Genomic DNA, 24,469 nt, shown 5'->3' with positions numbered 1-24,469 from the left:
TCCCCAGGTTTCAAGGGAGCCTCACCTCTGACCTCTCTAGTTAAGGAACTGGTGTCCCCAGTACCAACTGCTCCCCACAGCAAGAAACTCACAGTGCTATCTGTGGTTTCCAGTTTGACTTGTGCCTACCACAGAGGAGATCTTTAATAAATGCTGGCTCCACACCTAAACATAGACGTGAATGATTGATTACCATGCAAAGGTAGTGGGGAGGATGGGAGGCAGAGCGGGGCTCTCAACAACTCTACTATCAGTTCCCCAAGGGGAACTGCCCCTGGGCTGCCCAGACCCCTGTCTGTGATCTGCTGGCTTATCTGGAGGCCATCAGGGGTCCGATGTCAGACTGACCCTTGAACACAAACTATGAACAGAAGCACTCAGGCAAGGGACCCAGACGTTCAAGTCCTCTAGAGCTGTCACCTCAAAAACAAGACCCAGGAAGGCAAGAAAGCTTTGCAGGTGCTGTGTGAGGTAGGACAACAGCTATGAGAGCCCACATCCTGGCAGCTGGTGACAAGGAGGGGCCTGCCACCTGCTTATTTTGTTCTCACATGTCTCAGGGGGCCTGGTCTCTCCAACCTCTTCACACCAGCGGAAAACCTCCCCAGCTCCAAAGCTCTCAGGACCCGTGTGATAGCACATCTGTAACTTTTGCAATCACAGACACTCAGGAGGGTGAGGCAGGAGAGTTGCTATGAGTTTGAGTCCCACCTCAGCTGCATGCAGAGTCCCAGGTCAGTCAAGAGTTACATTGTAAACCTGTCCCAAAATAAAATTTCCTGGCATGCTAGTTCACCCACAGCTGTGATCCCAGCATCTGGGGATGCTGAGGTAATCCCAGCGCAGCTGGAGATACATGGGAACTCCGGTGAGCATTGTCTACTGAGTGTACTGAGTGACACCCTGTCTCGGGAGGAGGTGAACAAATAACACACACACACACACCAAGCTGGGTGCTAAGTGTGTGGTGTCTTTAATCCCAGCAGTCAGGAGGCAGATCCAGGCAAACCTCTGAGATCCAGAGGAGCCAAAGTTGACCTTTCCCTAGTGAGGAGCTGCTAGGGCACAGGGAGGTCAGAGTAGAAAGGGGAAATAAGTAAATAAAAACAAAATATGTGTCTTTAAGATGTGAACCAGAGAGGCTTGAGACCACCCAGCCCCCCCCCCCGCCCCCTTTGCAGGGAAGAAACAGGTATGGCTGGCGTGAGCCTGTGGCTGAATGAGGAACACCTGCAGACAATCCCGAAGCAGCAAAACAAAGTACCATCTCTCCTTCGCCTCAAAGGCCCCCGGGGTGGAGCATTTGCCTGCACTCCCCCTTGATCCCCAACAGGTCCCCACCCTCACCACTGAGAGAGAGTGAGACTAAAGGGCTGACAAAGTGTGGTGACAACAAAGAAAACAGGCTCAGTAGGTGGCCGCAAAGGACAGAACTGCGGTTTTATATGTGGCAAAATATCTCTCCTAGAGGAGTACAGACAGACAGACAGACAGATGGGCACAGGACAGTAGACTGGGGCGGGGAGCGAAAGGTCGGGCAGTGCTATCTTCTAACCTGTTAGTGGAAGCTGCACCCCACCCCCCAGGAGGGTGGGGCAACATTGGCACAGGAGGTGGCGAGACAGGCGTGAGGTGCCCATCCCTGAGGTGGGCAGCTGGGCAGGGCCCAGTCCTTGTTGGCACAATCGGCTCTCTCTGGACCAGCTGTGATGCTGGGGAGGGGGCAGGGCTGCTGGACTCTTAGGGATGCTGAGGCTAAGGGAACCCCAGGGGAGAGGGGTTACCATGGCCTCTCTTGGAGAAAGTGGACACTGGGGAAGGACAGGGTCACAAGAGGCAAATACAGAGAAGCAGCAGCAACCAAGACCCCTAGGGGAGACCCAAGGTCCTTAGGAAGCCCCTGGATGGTGGTCATCTCACGGGTACCAACACATAGAGCCTGTCCCCTGGGGCCTCAGGATGACGGTGAAGGAGCAGTTTTTTTGGTTTAGAATGAGGTGGACCACAAAGTATTCATGGTCTCCACACCCAGGTGGCACGGAGATGTGGGGCTCAGATGCAGAGGGCCCCTCTCTCCTGATGGCAGCAGGCAGGGTATGCTGTAGACAAAGCTCATTCCTGGGGGAGGCAAGGGGTGGAGGGAGGGGGGCAGCATCTTGAGTTGCTCACTCCTCAAGGTTCTAGGACCTGCTTTCTTGCTATGACCATGGAGGGCAGAGAGTGCGCACTGATGCCCAGCAGCCTGCACCCAGCTCTGCTCCCCAAGGGTTTCCAAGCCGTGCCTTTCACCCACCAGAGAATGCTGCTAGGAAACTGTTCTGTTATGGAATGGACATGGTGGGGGATCCCGGGTCTGGGGGATTGGGGAAGATTCAGCGGGCTCTCTTCAGGAAAAGCACCCAACCCTTCCCAAGTACCCCTGTGTTGGTAGAAGAAGCCCCCACCCCCACCCCGATTTAAGACCTTCGCTTACAGCCCCGAGTAGAAAGAGTTGAGGAAGTGCACCTTTTCTCTGGGAGGGAGAGAGCCCCCAAAGATGGGGAAAGGGGGCACTTCAGAAAGTAAGCATTCCCCCATCCACCTACAGCAGTTTAGGGAAAAACCTACAGCTGGGGATTAAGGACCTCCCAGGAGCTGGGATAATTACCACCAAAGAAACCCCAAGCTTTGAGCAAAGGCATCTGAAAACAAGGGACACAGCGCCCCCTGGAGGCAAGACACATCTTGGGTGGTGTGCCCCTCTGCCCTCCCCTCCCCTCCCCGAGCTCAGAGCCTTTCCTCTCCCCGAACTGCCCCTGCCTCTCAGCGGATGTAGACGCCTTGTCCCCAGCCCTCCAGCTCATTCTTATTGCGCCCCAGAACCGGCCCACCACCCTCCGCACAGTAGCGGGCCTTATTCCGGCCCCGGTTCCTGTTGTCGGTCATCTCCTCCTCATAGTCTTCTTCTTCTTCCCAGGAGCCCTGCCGGGCTGGTGGTGTGCCTCCCCCTGCAGGGTCTCCAGGCCCTGGGCCCTCTGAGGGGTCTGTCTCCATGTCCACACACGAGTCTCCCGGCTCCGTGTAGGCAGAGTTTCGGCTGCCGGGGGTGTCAGCATCAAAGGTGTCTTGGCGGGATAGCGCCCGCAGGGTGCCTGCCCGGCCAGGTGGGTGGTTGCTGGGGTAAAGGCCTGGGGGCTGGCCCAGTTCCCCGGGGTACTCGTGCACACTGGCATGTTCCCCAGTGGCCCGGTCCAGCGGCTGGTCCCCGGAAGCAAGGTAGGGTCCCTGGTTAGCAGACAGACGGCACGCACCATGCAGATCAGGCAGGGGTGAGAAAAACACAAAGCAAGGCAGGTTAGTGATAGTGCCAAGACACCAGCCTGGCTCCTGGAGGGCGCTGGCTCTAGAGGAGGGGCACCCAGGAGCAGGGCGTGGCTCTAGAGCTGAGCCTGAGGGCATGCCATAGGCCATTTGCTCCTCCCTCTAGCAGCCTGAAGGCACCCAACTTCATCTGAGCGTGAACTGTCCTAGTAACCATGGTAAGGAGCCCTGAATAATTAGTCACCGCTTCCTCAGTGCATGTTATTAATGCTTTCCTGGGTTAATCATCGTTAACAGCTCATTAGTACTGCCGCTCATTAGTCGTTGCTTGGGTTAGTCAATTGCTCCAATTTTCCCAATATACTGAGATTTCAGCTCGAACTCACTGACCTCCCCACCCCCCAGTTTCCTCTGCCCACACTTAGACCTCAGCCATAGTCTTCGAGAAACCCACACTTCTTCCTTAGACTAACCCTGAGCCTCCATGGTTGAAGGATTCCTCCCCCGCCCACCGGCCCCACATAAAGCACTCAAAGCAGCCAGTTTGAAGAGGGCGAATGACTCCACGTCTCTACCCTAGCTCCACACCCACAGCTGGAGACCACAAGGTGGCCCAATGCCCTCATCACCAGTGGCTGACAGCTCCAGCCATCTCATGGTGTGTGATCCTCTCTGTAGTACCATTTCCTGGTTAAAGCGGGATGGGAATTGCAAAACAACACCAGTTTCCAAACTGCCTCCCAGAGCTGTTTTCTGGCAGAGTGGGGTGGGGGCAAAGAAGGCTGCGGTCCCTGAGGCTGGGAAGGGGAGGCTAGGCCCCCAGCTCCCCATGAGTAGATCCAGGACGGCTCAGCTTCACCGAACAAGTGAGCTCTGTTGCTGAAAACCCACTTGAGATGCAGCAGTCTAGAATGACTTCATGGTGTTTTGGCTCTAAGCCAGACCATACTCTTATCGGTGTGGGCTCAGAGATGGGCTGTGGCTCCGTGGGAGGAGAGCCTTTCCTGGACTCTGTTTCCCTGGGAGACGGTGGAAGGAAGGTACAGCTTAGCTCATAGATCCAGCTTGGGTCCCTCAAAGATTGAGGGATGCTGGGGAAAGGCAAGTTCTCTGGATTCGATGGCTCCCACTCTGTTAGATCTAACGTGGGTACATGGAGCTGACTGCTGTAGTGCTAGCTTGTAATTCCAGCATCCAAGAGGCTGAAGCAGGAGGATTGCCTCCAGTTTGAGGCCAGTCTGGAACACTGGAAATTCCAGGCCAGCTACTGCCAGAATGAAACTGTGTTTCCAAAAACCAACAACAACAACAACAAAAAGAAAAGGCTGTAGAGTCCAATGAACAGCCTATTCTTCTTCCTGAGATTTTCTTCCTAGCGCCCGGACTTATATGGGGTCCCCATCAGGCCTCAAGTCCAACAGATAGCAGATGCAGTCCTAAGGGACCAGTCCCAGGGAGGCAGCACCAGCCAGTCCCCAGTCCCACCAAAAACCACAGACACCAGACGCTGCCGCTCACCACGTTTTTTACAAAATAAAGCTCTTCCCTTCCTTCCTCATGTTCCCTGCACTCCAGGGTGGGAGGAAAGACCGGAGGGACATCGGCTACATGGCGTGCTCCTGAGGCTGGGCCACCGCGTCGCCTCCCCGCGGTGAGGCCTCCAGCCCGCCCCAGAAGCTGAGATTTCTCCTGAGCGAGGTGAGCACCTGTACCTGGAGGTTGGAGACGGGGGCAGGGCTGGCAGCCAGAGCTGCGGTAGCCATGGTGCGGTTCAGCAGCGGATTGGGTGGCGTGCTGCTAGGCGGATGTGTGGCCTTCCAGTAGGCTTCCAAGTACTCGGCCAAGTGCTCGCACGCATCTTCCAATTGGTTCTCGTCCAGGATTATGTCAAACATTTCCTGTGGAGGTGGGGTTAGGGGCGGGGCTGGGATGAGCGGGGGCGTGACCAAGGGTTGAAGGTGTGGCCTGGGTGCAGTGGGTGGAGTCAAGGGGGTTGAAGGACAAGGTTAAAAGGCCTCTGGATGTGGCCCAAGGAAAGGACACTTAGACCTACAAAAGACCGAACTCAGCCCAACTCCCTCTCATTCTAGGGATAGGGAAATCAGGCCATGGCTGGGCACGCAGTAGGGAGTATTTGAGCCATTTGGCCAATCAGGCATCCCTCTTTACTCAAGGACCTGGCCCAAGTGCTGTCTTCCATGCAGGCTGAAGGAAACAGGAGAACCCAAAAAGACACCTTCCCTTCCCTCCCCTGGGTCTGAGCACTCACGGGGGGACACTGTGCCAGCTTCTCCGAGGCTGCTATTTGGACATTGAGGTGTTTGGATTGAGACTTCCCTCGGGATTTGATGAGCCTCTGCAGTACCTGTTGGAGGGGAAGAGAGAGAGAGCTAGAAGGGCACGGGCAACGACCCAAGTCTAAAAGGCAGATTCTGCTTGGAGCCGGTGGGAAGTCAGAGTCAGAGCGGTGGAATGTTCCATGATTCTCTGCCCTGAGCATCTCTGCCAGAATGAGATCACAAGCTCTGTGTCCATGACACAAGGCCCAGGCTTAGGGCAACATGCCACACGGACAGACAGACACACACACACACACTTTCTCACACACTCATGCACATACTCACGAGCACATACTCAAATATTCATGCAACACACTCATACACACACACACACACACACACCTTGTCTACAGACTTTATTCTAATCCTCCAGTCTCACTCTCTCTTTTCCATATGAACAAAAGCTGGATACTAGCCTTGCTCCAAGGCTGCTGGTGTTTGAGGTGAGGACTTGCTATATCATCCAGACTGGTATCCAACAGGCCCTGGCACTGGCAGGCAGTCTGCTCCCTCCTGTCTATTCTCCTGAGTAGCTTCTTCACATGATCAAGTTAAACTTGATCCCCAAACTAAATTCAGCTATGGAGGGACATGAAACTCCAACAGAGAGGCAGTCTACAACATGGTCGGCCTATACTACTGCAAACCACCAATGTCATAAAAATCTAAAGAAAGCTAAAGAGCTACTCCATATAAAGAAGACTCCAAGTGGGCCTGAAGAAATGGCTCAGTGGTTAAGAACACTCTAGCTGCTCTTTCAGAGGACCCAGGTTCAAATCCCAACAACCACATGGCAGCTCATGGCTGTCTGTAACTCCAGTTCCAGGGGATCTGACACAGCCAAACATGCAAGCAAGATACTAATGCATGTAAAAAAAAAAAATCATTCTTTAAAAAAGAAGGAAAAAGGGCAGAAAAAGACACACAGTATGATACTGGGTTATGGGAAATGGTATCATAAGGGGGAATTATTGGGACAATTTTTAAAAAGCTGAATATGGGCTTTTTTGATTGGTTGGTTTTTTAAGACAGGGTCTCACTATGTAATTATAGCTGGCCTGGAACTTGATACGAAGATCAGCTGGCCTTGAACTCACTGAGATCCACCCACCTCTGCCTCCTGAGTGCAGGGATTAAAGGTGTGCACCCCATTTTTAGATAACATAGGGTATGGGAGGAGGCACTGAGGCAAGCCCATGCTGTTCATGAACTCATAATGTAGCTGAGGCTGACCCAAACTTCCGATCCTCCTGACTCACTCCCAGAAAGCTCCTGGCCTTAAGAAACACATGCTGGCCGGGCGTGGTGGCGCACGCCTTTAATCCCAGCACTCGGGAGGCAGAGGCAGGCGGATTTCTGAGTTCGAGGCCAGCCTGGTCTACAAAGTGAGTTCCAGGACAGCCCGGGCTATACAGAGAAACCCTGTCTCGAAAAAAACCAAAAAAAAAAAAAAAAAAAGAAACACATGCTGGGGGCTGGAGAGATGGCTCAGTGGTTAAGAGCACCAACTTCTCTTCCAGTGGTCCTGAGTTCAATTCCCAGCAACCACATGGTGGCTCACAACCATCTGTAATATCTGATGCCCTCTTCTGGTGTGTCTGAAGACAACTACGGTGTACTCATACATAAAATAAATAAATCTTTAAAAAACAAAACAAAACAAAAAAACACATGCTGTCTTAAAAGGAATGAAGGCATAAGATTTGTTGTTAAGTGTGTGCTGAGAACTGAATCCAGGGGCTCACTCTGTATATGTGAGCTTAAAATTTATCTTAAAAATCGACATGAGAGGCCCAGGTGGTAGTGCACACCTTTAGTCCTCAAACTCAGGAGGCAGAGGCAGAGTATCTCTGTAACCCTAGCCTGGTCTACAGAGTGTGTTTAAATCCAGTCAGGGCTACACAGTATAAAACCCTGTGTCAAACAAAGCCATAAGCAAAAATAATGAAATAAAGTCAGAGCTGAACACAATGGCAGTCATCCCAGTACTCAGGAGTCGGAAGCGGGAGGGCTGGGGGGTGAGGCCAGTCTTGGCTAATGAAAATGAGAGCAAAAATTCATCCATTGAAATAAAATAAAATCAGACTAGAGGTATAGCTTGGTGCCATGGTACTTGCTCAACACTTACGAGAGAGACGCTGGGTTTGGTTCCTAGCAATGGAGGAGGTGGAATTAGGCAGACCAGAGGTTCAAGATCACTAGTAGTTCAGTTGGTAGAGTGTTTGCCTCCCAAACCTGAAGACCAGAGTTTGAACCCCAGAATCAACATAAAAAGTTGGGCATGGTGAACCAGGGGGCGATGGCATACACCTTTAATCTCAGCACTTGGGGAGACAGAGGATCTGAGTTCGAGGCCAGCCTGGTCTACAGCGTGAGCTCCAGGACAGCCAGGAATGTTACACAGAAAAACCAAACCAAACCAACCAAACCAACCGAACATGCTAGCATGTGCCTGAACTCTTAGCACTTGGGAGTCAAACGTTCAAGACCATCCTTAGTTGCACAGTGAATTAGAAGCCAGAGCTACTGAGATCCTGTCCTAAAAGCTGGAAACAAAGCTAACAGAAAGAATATGGTACCAGCGTGGGCACCAGGCTCTTTACATAATTAATGCATTTACTAAGTTTTCACAGTGATCACCAAAGCGTGACTAGGCAGAAGATGGGGAAACTAGGGCACAGAGATGTTACATGAGTTTCCAGGAGAACACAGTAACGCTAAGGCTAAGTGACAGCCCAGGGCAGGAAACCCAGGCACTCGAGCCCACGCCCACATAAGCTCGGTGGAGGAAGCGGAACCTCCAATACTTTCTAGGCCACAGAATGTTTCTGCATCCATCACCTCATTTGATCTTTGCAATGTCTCCACCCTCAGGGATATAAACCCCATCCTAACAGTTATAGAGCAATGGAAATCAAGGGCTCGGGAAGCTTAAGGAAATGGCGCAGGGTTCTTTAGAACAAACCCTTCACCTAAATCCTTCCCCCGTGTCTCTCGAATCCACTAGCATCTTCAAAGGGAAGTTCGTGGAGCCAGGAGTACGTCACACGCCTGAATGCCAGTACTTGGCAGGCTAAGGCAGAGGTTAGCAAGTTCAAACTACACAGGGCAACCCTGCCTTGCAAAGGAAAGACTGGCTCAGTGGTTAGGACTCAAGTTTGATTCCCAGCCTCCTTGTGGGACAGCTCACAACCTGAAATTCCAGCTCCAGGGAGATTCTCTGCCTTTGGCCTCACATGCACATACTCACACATATATACATAATTAACAAGAATCAAAAGAAAAATTGTTTTAAAGGAGGAAGGAAGGAGAAAGTTCCTGGGGTCCTTACCACTACCCTCTGTGTCAAATTCTGCAGGAGCAAGTTTGTACAGCCTGACACTAGAAGGTCAAAACTTTCCAACCACCACACAGCTGGGTGGAACACTGGAACAAACTATACCATGTTCTTTCATTTTTCTGACCCAACGATGGACTGGAAGTTTGAAGATGAGATTGACCTGTAAAACCCTAATAACATTTATAATATTGAATCCACAGAAGGCACAGCACACCCGACTCTTTCCACCCATATCAGGTTGTGTAGTTCCGATTTCCATGAGTCTAGGACATAAGTCACCCCATCATGACCCATGCACCCCGTCTCCAGAACAATCCTGGTAGACCGTGTCCACCATAAGAACCAGTCTCCTGCACCCACCTTGGGAGATGTGATCTTGATGTAAACAATGATGGGGGCCAGCGATGTTTTAGAGAGCTGGGCTGGGTGGTTGATGGTATCAGCGTCCAAAGCGACCAGCTGCAAGGTCCGGGCCAGCTCGAAGATCCTCTCAATTTCACTCTGTACCTCAGCTGGGGCACAGGGACGGGGAGGGGATCGTAAGGTTCCCCCAGGAGGCAATGGAGAGAAGGGACACTTCCCCAGCACCTCGAATCCCACCCACCCTGACAGCCCGGGAGGGGAAGGGCGAGGAGGCGGGCAGCTCACCCAGGCTGGAGCGCGTGTTGGAGCGCTCAATGATGATGTGTTTGCTGGGGTTGTTGAGGACCGAGCGCTTGGCCAGGGAAATGTCAGCTGTTACTCGGGTGATAGAAATCCTGGAGGACCGGGCAGGGAAGGGGTCAAGGGTTGGGTGGGCAAGAACATACTGTCCACTCACTGGCTCCAGGCCTGCCACCCTTGTCTCTGTCTAAGAATCCCAGAGTGGTGGTCCCTTGTGTATCCCCAAGTGGATGGAAGGAGCCACAGTCAGGTGGCGAGTCACCTCTCAGGGTCCTACCTGCCATCAAACCGATGCTTGAGGAAGTCAAACAACGCTTTCTGCATCATGTCTGTCACCTGTCATGCAGGGGTTAGAGCGGAAGTCAGGCTCTGAACCACACCCCCAAGAGGTCCGCCTGCTGGGTACCAGGATCCTCCCTTTCCACCTTTTGAAACTCTTGAGATGAAGGGGTCTCTAGAAGGGTGGGAGCTTCCTCAGGAGCCAGGGCCTCCGATGCAGCCTGATTCCACCGGTCTCTTACATGGCATCTCCAAAAGGACTCTTAAGAATTTTCCTTGGGAGACTGGGCCCTCCTGAATGGACTTCCCATGGGTCAGGCCCCCTTAAGGGTTTTCTCTGAAGGGATAATGAGCTTTGGGGACATGGGACCCTTTGGAATATCTGCACACTCTGGAGGTCTGGGCCCGTCTGGGTGAACTGCCCTTTAGAGCTCCTACCTCATAGCCCTTGAGTGACGGTCCCACCAGGATGATGGGCCTCATGGAAGGCACCACGTCATAGGGGGGCACGTGCTCTGTCTGGGAGGGAAGCAGGGAAGGGAAACCCCAAAGTACAGATGTTATCAGCCCCTCTCCCCAAGTTCTAGGCTCCCCATGCAGCCTTTCCTCCCTCTGACCCCAGAGCCCAAATGTTGGTGTCAGAGGATTGGGAGTGGGGGATGGCCAGGCAGGACCAGGAAGGAGGGTAAAGGGAGAAAGGTCTGGAAACAGGTGTTAGAAGCCCCTCCCCAGCTCATCCCCAGTGGGGCAGACACAGAAAGCTGCCATACTCACCGATTTCTGCTTCTGTTTGGCTGGGTCCAGAGATTGCCAGGAAGGGGAAGGGGAGGAGAGAGGGGAAGGCACCAGGCAGGGGTAGAGGGCCAGGAAGGAGCCAGGACAGGAGAAGGGGCAAGAGAGCGGGTAGACCAAGAAAAATAACAGGCATGCGTGTTAGTGACAGACAGAGCCAGAAAGGGGATGGGACCCCGTGCCACAGGGGAGCCAAAGGTGGCCTTGGAGGCTGGAGGCAGGACAGACAGTCATCCAGTGGACTTGAGACTAGTGAGTCAAGCCTCCTGCCCTTCCAGATATAGCTCTGAAAAGAGCTAGAGACATTGGAAGCCCCTAATCCAGGGCCCACCCTCTGTCCATTGTTTATCTTCCTGTATATTTTAAGGATTGCCTGTTCTGTATCTAGGAGAGGCTGTTGGACATCTATTCACTCAGAGTTGGAACAGGGCAGATGAATGAACTCAGAGCAGGGCCTACATTAGTCATGAGGACAAAACTGGGTATGTCTATTACTAGACGAAGCAAGAGCTGCCTCTTCTTGAGGAATTGGGGAATGGGGTTTTATAAAGAGAGGTATGGTTCCAGCCCAGCCCAGCCCCGTACATCCAGTTGGGCAGAAAGCCCACAGGCTTGCTGTATAGAATGGACCACATCTGGACCACTCCAGCCTCTTTTCTTTGCCAAGAGCTGGGTCCTGACTCCCCTCACAGGAAACCAGACAGAATTACCTTCTTAAAGAAGGGGATGCGCTTGCCGTGGGGTGGCGGCGTGGTGACACTGCTCACGCTAGTCTTGGCTGAGCCACCGTGCTCCCCTAGCTCTGCCTCCTCCTCCTCTAACTCTAGGGGGTCGAGCTCAAAGGCAAAGTTAGTCATTTCATTACCTGGACCAGTCAGGAAGGAGGTGAAGGGAGAGGAGGAGGGAGATGAGCACAGAGACACAGCGCAGAACACAAGGATGGGATGGGGAAGAAAGAAAGAAGAAGTGAATGGAACGGGGCTAGGAGAATGGATGGGAGATGGGGGGTATGGGGGAAGGCAGAGAGATGGAGCTACCACAGAGAGGGACAGGAGAGACATGACAGACTCAGCTCGGAGGATAGCCTATCCTTAATGGAGGGGTACTACTGCATGTGTTTGGGGGACTCAGAATTGGGGTACCTCTTACTGCAGGGAGGAGGGGCCACCCCTGGGAGAGACCACCCCACCGGGGGAAAAACTCTCCCTCCCCTGGGTTGCAGGCCGCTCTTACCACTGGCAGGGGGTGTAGGGCGGCGGGTGCCAGTCACCACGTCTCCCAGACTGGAACTGGAGTTGTCACCTGACTTGCTGTGTGGGCAGAGAAGCAAAGGAACTGATGAGCAAAGGTGGGCGTGGGGCCCGTGGGGGGTGTGGGGGGGAACTTCGGTGCTCACGCGATGCATGCTGGGTAGTTCTCCAACCCACCCACCCACCCGTTCAGGCCATGGGCGAGCCCTGGAGGTCAAGGATTAGCTCTGAGGATCCCCCCTCCCCTGCTGGCCTCAAGAGGGGTAGCAAGTGTCCTCCCCACCCCCTCGGCAGACACCTGGAGCTGAGGCGGTTCTGGCGCAGGGTCTGTTCCTGCAGCAGACGAAGGCTGTCCAGTTTGACCGGGCTGGGGATGAAGCCAACCTCGCAGCCTTCCTTCACCAGCCGCCCAATCCACCAGTCATTATTGTACTTCTGTGAACAAGAGCCCAAGAGGGAGAGACTGGAGATGGGAGCCATAGCTACCTTCTAGGGAGACCCCCCAGGCTGCCAACCCTGCCAGTAAACAGCTCCCCCAAAGAAGCCCCGCCCCCGGCTTCATCCTCTGATAAGATCCTCCCAATTCCCTCTGTGACCATCGACCACCCTCCTTTAGAGAGAAGGTAGGAAGGCTCCTGCCTTCCTGAGATTTATGCTGTGGGTAGGAAAGCAGACACATGCACAGGGGCCCAGGGCTCACAAGCCCTCTCAGCCTCTCTGCGACTTAGGCATTACCAACTAATGAAAATTCACTGAGCTCAGAGAGGTGAAGAGATTTGCCTAAGGGTGCACAGCAGACTCAGGCCAGCTGCGTTCAGCTGGGCAGCTTTTTCCCACTAGCCCCCTCTCTTGGCATCCCTCCCATACACCACTAATGTCCCACCCTCGCCCCACTCCCGGTGCCAAGTGTTGCACCCACCTCCTTGATGTGTAGGAAGTCCTTGGGCTCAAAGGTGATGGCCACTCCCTGTACAGGCACCTCATCCCCTGGAGACGGATTGTAGCCAACATTTGTCCGAACAGCAAAAGCCACTGGTTTGGTCTAGAGGGGACACATGAGGTGGATGAAAGCGGAGAGCTGCAGCCAACAGTACCCTCTTTGACTGGGATAGTGGCTGTGTGGTTGTTTGCTTTGTAAATTATTCATTAAAATGTATACTGAATGGCTTGTGTGGTTTCCTGTAACTTTTACAATACAAAAGCGACGGGTGGGGCACTGGGAAGGCGGCTCAAGAGCTAGCAGCTCTTGGTACAAGCTTGGCAATCTGTTTTGATCCCAGAACCTAACAGAGAGAGCTGACTTTATACAGGCATCCTCTGCCCGCCATACGTGTGTGGCAGCATGTACACGCTCACACATACAGCACCATGCCCAGACACACCTAAGTGCACACACACTAATGAATTCAAGAGAAATTCAGTGGTTAAGAGCACTGACTGCTCTTCTTCTGGGGGTCCTGAGTTCAAATCCCAGCAACCACATGGTAGCTCACAACCATCCGTAATGAGACCTAAAGAGAGCTACAGTGTACTTACATATAATAAATAAATAAGCCGGGCGTGGTGGCACACGCCTTTAATCCCAGCACTCGGGAGGCAGAGGCAGGCGGATTTCTGAGTTCGAGGCCAGCCTGGTCTACAAAGTGAGTGCCAGGACAGCCAGGGCTACACAGAGAAACCCTGTCTCGAAAAACCAAAAATAAATAAATAAATAAATAAATAAATAAAATCTTTAAAAAAAAAAAAGAAAGAAAGAAAACTAAGAAAGGCTAGAATTCAGGGCTGGGAGGAGACGGCTCAGCCTGTAAAGGTATCTGCCACCAAGTGTGACAGAGAACCTTAGTCCAGTCCCCAGGACTAACATGGTGGAAGGTCAGACCCAACTCCCACAAGTTGGCCTCTGACCTCCATATGTACGTCATGACATACAGAACAAACATACAAATGCAAGATAATTTTTTGTTTGTTTGTTTGAGACAGGGTTTCTCTGTGCAGTCCTGGCTGTCCTGGAACTCACTCTGTAGACCAGGCTGACCTCTAACTCAGAAATCCGCCTGCCTCTGCCTCCCAAGCGCTGAGATTCAAGGCGTGCGCCACCATGCCCGGCGCAAGATAATTTTTTAAGTATTTGAAAATGGAAGCTAGGGGCTAGAGAGATAGCTCAGCGGGTTAAGAGCACTGGCTGCTCTTCCAGAGGTCCTGAGTTCAATTCCCAGCAACCACATGGTGGCTCACAACCATCTGTAATGGGATCCGATGCCCTCTTCTGGTGTGTCTGAAGACAGCGACAGTGTGCTCACATACATGAAATAAATAAACGTGTATGTGTGTGCCTGTGTGCATGAGAGAGGCAGGTCGTGGGCGTGTTTGTGCCACGGTAGCTATCTGGTCAGGAGCCAGTTCTCTCCTGTCACTGTGGTCCCAGAAATAAAACTCTGGTGGTCAAGCCTGCCCTGCAAGTGCTTTTACTGAGCAACTTTACCAGGGCCCCACCCCCTTTTTCTTTTTTAGATGTGAGACAAGGTCTCATGTGGGCTAGGCTTGCCTTGAACCCAATATGTGGCCAAGGATGGCCTTGGATTTCTCCTCCTGCTTCTACCTCCCACTGCTGGGATTACAGACATGGGTCACCAAGCCTGGGTTTTTTTTTGTTTGGTTGTTTGGTTGGTTTGGTTTGGTGATGCTGAGGATTGAAACCAGGGCCAAATCTACGATGGACAAGCACTATACCAACTGAACTACATCCCCAGTCCAGGCTGCCATTCTTCAGGAGCCTTGAGCTTCAAATCACGTCTGAGCTGATCACTCATCCAGTGTAACCTCCCCGTGATGTCCATAACACTTCTCAGCTCAGTGACGAGCTGTGATGTAAGCACAGACACAGATGATGACAGGTACGGGGTGGCTCCCAGCACCCACATCAAGTGGCTCACAATGGACTGTAACTCCAGTTCTAGGTTTTAAATGCTGTCTCCTGGCCTTTGTGGTCATCTGCATATGCTTAGCATACAGACATACACATAAGTACTAGATAGATAGATAGAGAGAGAGATAGATAGAGAGATGATAGATAGATATTGAGGCCCTGAGTGGTAGTACACTTTGTTTTCTTAACTTATTTTATTTTTATGAGTATACTGCAGCTGTCTCCAGACACACCAGAAGAGGGCATCCTGTCTCAAAACAAATAAATAAAGCAAAATTTTTCTTTTAAGATTCACTTACCCATTTTAGATATATGAATACTCTATTCTGCATGTACATCTACACACCAGAAGAGGGCATCAGAGCACATGATAGATGGTTTTGAGCCACCATGTGGTTGCTGGGAATTGACACTTAACCTTGTTGGTGCCTCTAGAGCATCAGGTCCATTGTTTTGTGTACCTTATGGTGTCATGGAAAAGTGGCAAACGGGAACCATAATGGCTGTGAGATGGCTCGGTGGGTAAAGTACTTGTGTGCTGGGGGGCAGGCGTGGTCAGAGATCAGCCCTGAGACCTCTCCTAGCTGTCATCCTCTCCTGAGGTGGCCACGTGCCACCACTAGACAAACACCCTAGTACATATGTAAAGGCCAGGAACAGAGGTTCACATCTGGAACCTGAGCACTGGGGTTTCACAAGCAGAGATAGGTGGATCCAGGCTGGGCACACTAGTCAGTCAAAATGGAGCTCCAGGACCAGTAAGGAACAATCGAGGAAAACACCTAACACTGACCTCTGGCCCACACTGCCGCATACAAGTGCACACACATGCGTACATCATAAACAGATGTGCAAACAAGTGCACACACACACACACAGAGCTCCACCAGCCATATGTGGTGCCTCAGTCTATAATTCCACCACTTGGGAAGCTGAGGCAGGAGGATTGCTGTAAATTCTGGGACATCCTGGGCTACAGAATGAGAGCCTGTTTCAAACATCAAAGAAAAGGGTCAGTAAGGCGGCTCAGCATGTAAAGGAGATTGCTGCCAAGCCTGCCACCTGGACTGGACCCCACGGTAGGAGGAGAGAAGTGTTCCACAGCTTGTCTTCTGATGTAGTGTGTCCAGGACAGCATGCACGGTCTCTTTCCCCCTCCCCAAATAAGGGTGATTTTTTTTTTTTTTTTGGTTTTGAGACAGGGTTTCTCTGTATAGCCCTGGCTGTCCTGGCACTCACTTTGTAGACCAGGCTGGCCTCCAACTCAGAAATCTGCCTGCCTCTGCCTCCCAAGTGCTGGGATTAAAGGTGTGTGCCACCACCACTCGGCAATTTTAAAAAATGTAAACCCCCTCCGTAAAAAAGGGCTGGTGGCACATCCCTTAAATCCCAGCTCTTGGGAGATAAAGGCGGGAGGATCTGTGAGTTCAAGGCCACCCCAGTCTTCAGAGTGAGTTCCAGGATGGCCAGGACTATTAAACAGAGAAACCCTGTCTTGAAAAAACAGGGAGGGGACTGGGGATATCCCTCAGTGATAGAGCACTCACCTGGTAGGAACAACTCCTTAAGATCAATCCCATAAGCGTGAATGGGTGTGCGTGCGTGCGTGCGTGCGTGCGTGCGTGCATGCCTGCGTGCGTGCGTGCGTGCGTGCGTGCAGGGACCAGGTTTAGAAGCTGGACATATTCTGAAGACTGAATCAGGAGCACTGAAGTTCAAGGCAAGTATGGGCCACATAAACAGACTTTGCTCTAGGACAAACAATGGCCATGGCTGGGTTCCAGTCTAGAATGTTTGTTTGATTGTAGAAAGTAGGTTTGTTTTCTTTGTGGTGCTGGAGATTGAACCCAGGACCTTGTGCCAGCTGGGCAAGCACTCCACACTGAGCCATATCCCTAACCCAGGAAGAAGCAAGTCCATCACTTATCAAGCTATGGAAATAGCATCAGACACTTTGAAGGCTGCATGAGAAAGAAGAATCTAGCACAGCCCAAATACTTTCTTCACAGGGGAAAGACACAGGGACAGACCTCTGTAAGCAACTGGTCCAAAACTTGACAGAGTCTGCCCAGGCTCTCTCGGGATGGAGGGAGGGGGCGGGGATGAGGATAACACGCGCAGGTCCTCAACCATCATTAGTCTCACCTTGGCTTTCTCGAGCTGGGCTAAGGCCTGGCGCTCTGCCTCCTTCCTTAAGGCTTCCCGGTCCTCCTCCAGAGACACATCAGAGTCTGATGGTCGGCTTGTGTAGGACTCTGCTGAGCCCTGAAAGCAGAGGGGACCAGATGAAGGCCAGCACCACTTCTCATGGCTCCTGGGACCACATAGAGGTGCTACCAGGGGTCAAAGTTTGCAGGCCTGTGGGATGAGTGTGACCCTAGGAAAGGTGACAACAGCCAGCTGGAGGTTAAGGCAGGTCTAATGACAGCTGCTTGGGGCTTGGGAGGGGTGGGAACCTGATAGGGGCACAGCACAAGGGAGGAGTGCCAGGGGATGACTCTAACTCCCAGCTCCTCCTTCTCTGCCCTGCCCCTGAATGGCCGAGGAGGCATAGCAGAAACTCAACGCCATCCTTTCCAGGGACTGTAGCCACCTTCTTAAGCCTGAATCCTCACGGTTGCCCATGGGTGGTCTGTTGGAATGACAGAGCCACCAAAATCATTGATTGAGGATCAGGGGAGCAAGACACCACCTCCCCTCCTCCTCTCTAGCTGGGAGTTCCTGAATAGGGCTACTCTAAGGCAACCCCAAGCTGCCTTATGGTATTCAGGGCAGTTCAGCAGGAGGTGTGAGGGGAGAGCAGAAGATGGATCGGGTCTCTGCCCTGACACTAGACTGCTAGATTGCAGGGTAAAGTCAAGTTGTGAAGATTGAGTGTGACAGGAACCCAATGCAGACCACAGTCACCATCCCAGAGTGCCAAGGACTCTGGTACAGACACACATACGTGTGAGACACATGGAAGCTATACAGATGTGTATAGCACTGGTCATGAGTGTGCAGACGTGTGTGTGTGTGTGTGTGTGTGTGTGTGTGTGTGTGTGTCTATTTGGGAATACAAAAAGTACGCTTGGGAAGATGTCCTCCACCGTGTGTGCTGGGTGTGAACAATTGAGTCACCAAGGGTGATCCAGAGGTCTATGTCCCTGACGGTGGGAGGCAAAGGGTGGCAGAGGACAGGATGCATGGATGTGGTGCGACTTCTGGAGGGGAGGGGGTGGCAGACAAGTGTGGGAGGGGATATGGAGAAGACGCAGAGTTACAGGTATGTGAGGGATCTATCTCTCCTGAGGGCAGGAAAGAGTCACTTGGATAGGACTGTCCATAGCTTTGGCATGGGAGACGGAGGCCAAGACCTACTTCTCCCCAAATCATCAGGTGATACAGGCATTACCTTCCTAGGGAAAATCCTGGGAACGAGAAGCTAGAGATTTGAGTCACTAATTAAAGCTGGAGAGACACAAAACCAGGGGGAGGGAGAAGCAAAAGAGCCCTCATTCCCCCTTGTTACAGAGTCCCCCAAAACAAGAATACAGATGCCCAGAGAGACAGAGACACCCCCTGACCCCAGCAGATTCACATATGCATACACGCACATACACACAACCAGAAATGGGAGACAGGAAAGAGGAAAGGAACGAAGAGATGAGCTGGGAGAAAGGCCCTCCTCAGCAGTCTGAGGGGTTCTTCCACCCACCCACCACCTGCCCCATCCCCAGCTCACCACTACCAGGGTCCGGCTGGGCACCTCCATCCCGGCGCCCTCAGTGCCTGGGCCCTGCCGGCCTAGGGGTGGCCCCCACAGCCGGTTCCCCCAGGAGCTCAGGTTACAAGCAGAATTGCTACATGTGCAAACTGCTAGGGTATATTTAGCTCAGAGATGTGGCAAGGTCTGCCCCCCACTCCCGCCACCTACTGGGGGTAGGACTTGGGGAGCTGGGAAGAAGGATGGGAACCTGTGGGGGTCTAAGCCCTTGGCTGACAAGGGGGAAACTGAAGGCTCTCTCTGCCTCAACCACAGGAGGGTGGTATCACTGCTTCTAGGCCTGGCACTGGCCAGCTCTGGAACAGCAGGGATAAAGGAATGCTTAAGGAAAGAACTTCAGATCTGTTTGGGTATTTTAGACTCACTCAGATCAAAACCTCCCTTCAGTATCTGGAGCTAAGCCTGGGCTCACACGTGAAAAACTCAAGAGAGAGAAGAATCAAAAAGAAAGTACTCAGGGGGTGGGGGGTGGGGGAGGGGGAGGATGGAATATGGAGTGTAAAAAATAAATTAATAATAATAAAAAAATGGAAGTACTCAGTTCAGTCGGCTTGGACCCGGCAGGGCTCGCCCCAGGGGCTCTTCCTACCAAGTGTCCTCTGCCCTCTCACGCTCTGTCTACTATCTCCTTAGCCACACTCCTTTTCTTCTCTGATCCCCAGCCCCTCTTGCCTTTTTTGGGTACCAGTCTTTGTTGAGATGCTCAGTAGTCATAGCAACCACATGCCTCCTCACTGCCTCTCCCCAGCCTAAGATGGCCTGGGGTTGAGGGAAGAGAGGGAAGTGGCAGTTTTCCCAGCTCAGCATGAGGGCCCAGAGAACTACTGTCAGCACCAACTTCAGCTAGGGATGCAGGCTACATCCCTCTAAAATAAAACACCCCTTATCCCACATCTTGCTCTCTCTCTCTGTGCATATTTAAAAGGAGTCATATTTGGAAGTGGAGAGAATCTGTTCCCTGACCCATCCCTCACTAGGGCCCGGTATCTCAGCTTATTTCCAGGCACCTGCCTCAGCCCCACCCCATCACAGTTTCTGGGGGAGGACGTGGAAGCAGACAGCCGGCAGGGGGAGTGGGTGACAGCCCAAAGCAAGCCAGGAGGAGGCAGGCCAGGCTGTCCCTGAATGAGATGACGCAGGCAGGCAGCAGGGGCAGGCAGCAGGGGCAGGCAGCAGGGGCTGGGAGCTGGTGCTGGAGGAGAGGCGGAAGCAGTGGGTGCAGAGAGGTCACAGGGTGGCGGGGCGTGGTGGTTCCAGGTAGGTGACAAGTGACAGAAGAAAAGGTGCCTGGAGAAAGTCGCAAGCCAGCCTGCACCAACCGGTGGCGTCTCCCAAGCCCTCTTCCCGGTTAGGTTACCTGGCGGACGAAGCTGTTGGATGTTGTATCCGAGGACGTACTCCCATCTGACCTTTTGAACCGCCCTTTCCTCTTGCTGTACTTGCCCTGGAGAGGTGGGGAAGGAACCAGAGTCAAATCAGAAAGATGCTTTCCTAGTTCACCTCCTACCAGGGCTGCTGCTGTATACAGCCAGCCTAGCCTGGGGACGCTCTGCTTGGCCCCACCCCTGTCCTCAGCTTCTCCATAGAGGTGGCCAGCCTGAAAGGAAAGAGGGTCTTCTACCTCACTGACAATGCCCAGACAACAGACACCATGAGGAAGCTTTGCAAGCGAGCCTGGGATGCACACACAGGAATCCCCCAAATCACGCAGAAGGCTGAGAAGCAGAAGGCCCGAGGAACGGGAGGCTCATTAGGCAGCAAAGCTAATTAAGATGCTGGGCAGGCTGCAGCAGCCTCCGGGGAAGGGAGAGGCTGCCTGCAGTGCTGGGGGGGGGGGATGGAGGAAGAGAGGGGGATGTCCTCTCCCCTGCATCTGGAGCTGAGGGGGCAGAGTGTGTGTTGTGCCCCCAGAGAGAGGAGGCGAGTGAGGCAACCCAGGGCCTGGCTTGGTTCCTCCCCTGAGCCCCTGAGTAGGGAGGGAAAGACATTCAGCGCTTGAAGACACGTTTCTGAGGAAGGAAAACAGGGAGGAGGTAGAGGACAGCCACGTCTGAGAAACTAAACACCCAACCTGTGGCCGGTGCCTCGGAGTAGGCTCAGCTTCGCACTCTGCCTCCACCCTAGCAGAACTTTCTCTCAGCCTCCGTCCTGGCAATCAGTGTTTATATTCCTCCCCAAGGAAGGATCCACTTTACTCCCACGCCAGCTGCTACTGCCCATGCCCCATCCCCACCGTGCTAACCCTGCTCCATCCATCTAAAGGCCCTTTGGCCCCACCCCAAGCTGAGACTAGGACATATACTCCTGCCAGTACCAGGTAAGATGGTTAATCTCTCTTAGTGGGCTCTAACTGGGGTGGGGGATCCTGCCTGACCTCTCATATGCCAAAGTTATGGCATTGAATGTCTCTTTGCTTCCTATATGGGAGCTGCTTTTGTGTCCCCCCTCTCTCATACACACACACACACACACACACACACACACACACACACACACTCATATTTCATATTCTTGGCCCTTGCCCAGTACAGGATGGGCAGAATGCCCAAAAGCTCCTGCCCCTAACCTCTATCCCAGACTTTCTTTGACCAAAGAGCCTAGAGGCACCTCAGCCACACTGCAGGCTCTGGCTCCTGAGACCTGGTGACAAGGAAGTTGATGAGCCAGGCATAGTGACTCACACCTGTGATTCTCTTTGGAGGTAGAGGCAGGAGGATCATAAGTTCAAGGCCAGCCTTGACTATATAAGATTCTATCACACACACACACACACACACACACACACACACGAATAATAGGACTGAATATTCTATGATCCTCCTTCCTTCTTTAAAACTGGGCATACAGCTAAACTAGTTTTGAGGCTCTCTACAGACCTAAGAGCATCCTACAGTGAACCTCAAGACACTTTCACGCGGGGCCAGTGAGACAGCTCAGCAGGTAAAGGGGCTTGCCTCCAAATCTGATGACCTGAGTTCGATTCCCAGGACTCACGTAGCAGGAAGTAAAAATCAACCTCCACATGGATACACGCATACACATTAAATAAATAAATGAAAAAAGTTTAAATAAAAAAAAAAAAGACTCTTTCACACACTACCTCGCCCCAGCTGGGCAAAGGGAGTGGCCTTCAGAGGGACAGGGGACAGCTGAAAGGAAGGCATCAGTCAGCTGCCTCCCAGACTCCAAGGGGCCTGGGGTGGAGAGACGAAGTATTTTTAGGTCTGACCTGACCCCCCCCCCCATACACACCCATCAACCACATCATGTTGCTTACAGTTGCTCCAGGCTGGCCACAGCAATGCAAGAGTTAATGCTATCCTTGGAGAAGGACAAGTCCTAGAGAAATCCCCTGGCATGGCCACCACATACCCTGCTGGTCATTCTAGGGGGACCTTGTATGCCCAAGAACGCCCCTACCTAGGAATAATCCAGGCACATAGGAAAAGTGAACGTGCTAGAGGGCAGCGCCCCTCCCCCAGGTAAAACGGCGACCTCCACTCCAAGACAGTGAGGTGGCACCCATCCAACTTTCCAAACTTTGGAGGCTCCCACCCCTTGGGGCAGGGGGTGGGGTAAGCTAATGTGGGTGTTGGGAGTAGGGAAACATCCAAGAGAGGGACGGAGACCAGGTGACTAGGGGAGGGCCTCCCAGAGCTGATCTCTTCTCCACCTTCGAAAGCCAATGTCTGAGCCTTCGAAGGCCTGTTGGCAACGCCCTCTGACCATCGTCTCGGCCTTTTCCCAGTACTACCCCCGCCCCACCCACACCCACTAGCGCCCCTAAACGTGCTCTGCGTCGCCCCCCTCGCCTGATTCGCTCTCCAGCCTCCCTCCAACTCCGCTTCTCAAGGCCTGGATTCCCCCCAACCCCCATCAGCATCCCCGCTGTCAGCCTGCTGGAGCCAGTACCCCAGCAGCAGGAACCTGGACGCGGGGGAGACCTGGAGGCGAGGTTGACAGGCATTCCACCCGCCTCCTCTCCGCTCCGCAGCACCGCAACCCGACTCGGGCCAATAGTCCATCGATCATTAACCCTCGAGAATGGAGGGTCGCGCAGACACCCCTCTCCCATCCACGCGGGGCATATAACCCTTTCCTTCCCGGGGCTTTCCAAGCCGACCCCAAGATCCGCAGGAGCGGTCCTTTCCCTCGGGCCTGGCACCTCGCCTTACCTGTGGGCTGGGGTCGAAGACCTCCATAGGGATCTCTTGGGAAGGTGGGTAAGGGCCCCGGGACATGCCGCTCTTCTGGACCATGGAGAGGATCCTCCGGTCCGGCCGCCCTCCCGGCCCAACCGGGCGCCCTCAACGCATGGGAGAGGCCGTCCGAGCCCAGAGCAGCGCAGCGTCGCGCAGCCAGCACCGGGTGCAGTCGCCCAGCTGGACCTCCGGCTGCACGCTCGCCGCCTTGCTGCCCTCCCTGCTCGCGCTGTGCTCTCTGCGGCCGCCGCCGCCGCCGCCTCCGCCCCTGAGGGTTCAGCATCTCCCCCCGCCCCTCCCTCGCTCCCGCCCCGCGCCGCGGCCCCGCCCCTCGAGCCCCTCAACCGGCTGCGCGCAGACAATGGCCGAGTGGCGGAGCCCCGCTGGCTTCCAGAACGTGGAGGGGCTCGATTGCTGTCCTCCGATTAGTCTGGGATGAGGGCGGCCTGCAGGGGACTAAGGGGAAACCGGCCTTGAGGCTGGGGTGGAGGTGGGGGGCGTTTACCAGTGTGTGCCAAGCATTGATGGGGGTGAAGCGCCGCTTGGTATGACTGGTACCGCCTCCCTTTCTGTCCCAAACTACTCTCTCAGCTGGTCTCCCTGAGCTCTCCAGCTTGGGCCACCGGAACTTCCCGGTCCCTGTGATCCTGGGACCTGCCTTTAACTCCTTTCTCCCCAGTGTCAGGCCCAGGCCGCCATGAAACTAGCTGAGTAGACAGACCTCCCTCTTCAACCGGGCTCTAGGTCTGCTGGCCCCAGCCGGGGCTGGATGATGGGGTGAGTGTCCAAAAAAGGCCACCAGGGACATTAGGAATGCTATCCAGGGACCCAGGAATGCTTCGACCTCATCAGTTACTAAGGTCTCACAGACTCTTCCAAAAGGCCAGGAGTCAGGCTTGGCAAGTCCCTGTTGCTTCTAAGAGAAAGGGAAGAGGAGGAAGTATGAAATGGGGGGAGGGGCTATTCAAAATTATACACCATGACTGTTGACCTAGGACTGTCTCTCTCCTTTATCCTTGACTGAGGAACAAATGTCCCAGAAATGTGGCTCCGGCTCAGCTGGTTATTGGATCCTAAGAGGGTCGTCTTCCACCGAGCAGTGGTGGAGCACACATTTAATCCCAACACTGGAGACAGACGCAGGTCAGCCTCATTTACATAGTCACCCTCAGGACAACCTGGGCTACGTAGAGAAGCCCCATCTCAGATAAACAAGTAAGCATTCTTTGTTTCCTACAGTGTTGCTAATACTATGGTATCTTTGCCCACTGAGATTCTTGGCAAGATGAGAGAACAGTAAGAGGCCCAGAAGCTGGGTCTGATGGTGTACAGCCATGTTGGGGGCTAGAGGCCAGCCTAGATCACATCATGAGTTTGAGGTCAGCCTTAGCTATGTAGAGAGACCCTGTCACAAACATGAATGAACAAGGGGGCTGGAGAAATGGCTCAGTGGTCTTATAAGAGCACTCGCTATTTGCTCTTCCAGAGGTCCTGAGTTCAATTCCCAGCAACCACATGTTGGCTCACAACCGTCTGTAATGGCTTCTGATACCCTCTTCTGATGTGTCTGAAGACATCTACAGTAACTCATATAAACAAAATAAACCTTAAA

The 24,469-nt window shown here is 53.2% G+C and overlaps 1 protein-coding gene across 5 annotated transcripts; it reads right to left on the bottom strand.

Annotated features, from left to right (window-relative positions):
• Nucleotides 1-1,422: 1,422 nt before the first annotated feature.
• Nucleotides 1,423-23,108, bottom strand: Cacnb1 (calcium voltage-gated channel auxiliary subunit beta 1). 5 transcript variants are annotated; one of them, XM_021175436.3, is made up of 14 exons: nucleotides 22,831-23,108; nucleotides 20,013-20,099; nucleotides 17,035-17,154; nucleotides 12,883-13,005; nucleotides 12,262-12,398; nucleotides 11,947-12,023; nucleotides 11,424-11,578; nucleotides 10,360-10,440; nucleotides 9,920-9,978; nucleotides 9,628-9,737; nucleotides 9,340-9,491; nucleotides 5,570-5,665; nucleotides 5,013-5,198; nucleotides 1,423-3,264 (listed from the first exon to the last, which is right to left on the bottom strand). In XM_021175436.3, exons 1-14 carry the CDS (start codon nucleotides 22,912-22,914, stop codon nucleotides 2,803-2,805), a joined length of 1,929 nt encoding a protein of 642 aa, XP_021031095.1. In that variant the 5' UTR covers nucleotides 22,915-23,108; the 3' UTR covers nucleotides 1,423-2,802. The 5 variants fall into 5 exon arrangements, with proteins under 5 accessions (XP_021031095.1, XP_021031096.1, XP_085685710.1 ...); XM_021175437.3 differs by lacking the exon at nucleotides 11,424-11,578 and adding an exon at nucleotides 10,696-10,715; XM_085829584.1 differs by lacking the exons at nucleotides 11,424-11,578; nucleotides 22,831-23,108 and adding exons at nucleotides 10,696-10,715; nucleotides 22,568-22,789.
• Nucleotides 23,109-24,469: the final 1,361 nt, after the last annotated feature.

This window comes from Mus caroli, unplaced genomic scaffold (genome assembly GCF_978045245.1).
Source record: "Mus caroli unplaced genomic scaffold, Mus_caroli_1 scaffold_13, whole genome shotgun sequence".
NCBI classification, from domain to species: Eukaryota; Metazoa; Chordata; class Mammalia; order Rodentia; family Muridae; genus Mus; species Mus caroli.
This window is presented reverse-complemented; position numbering and strand designations above follow the sequence as displayed.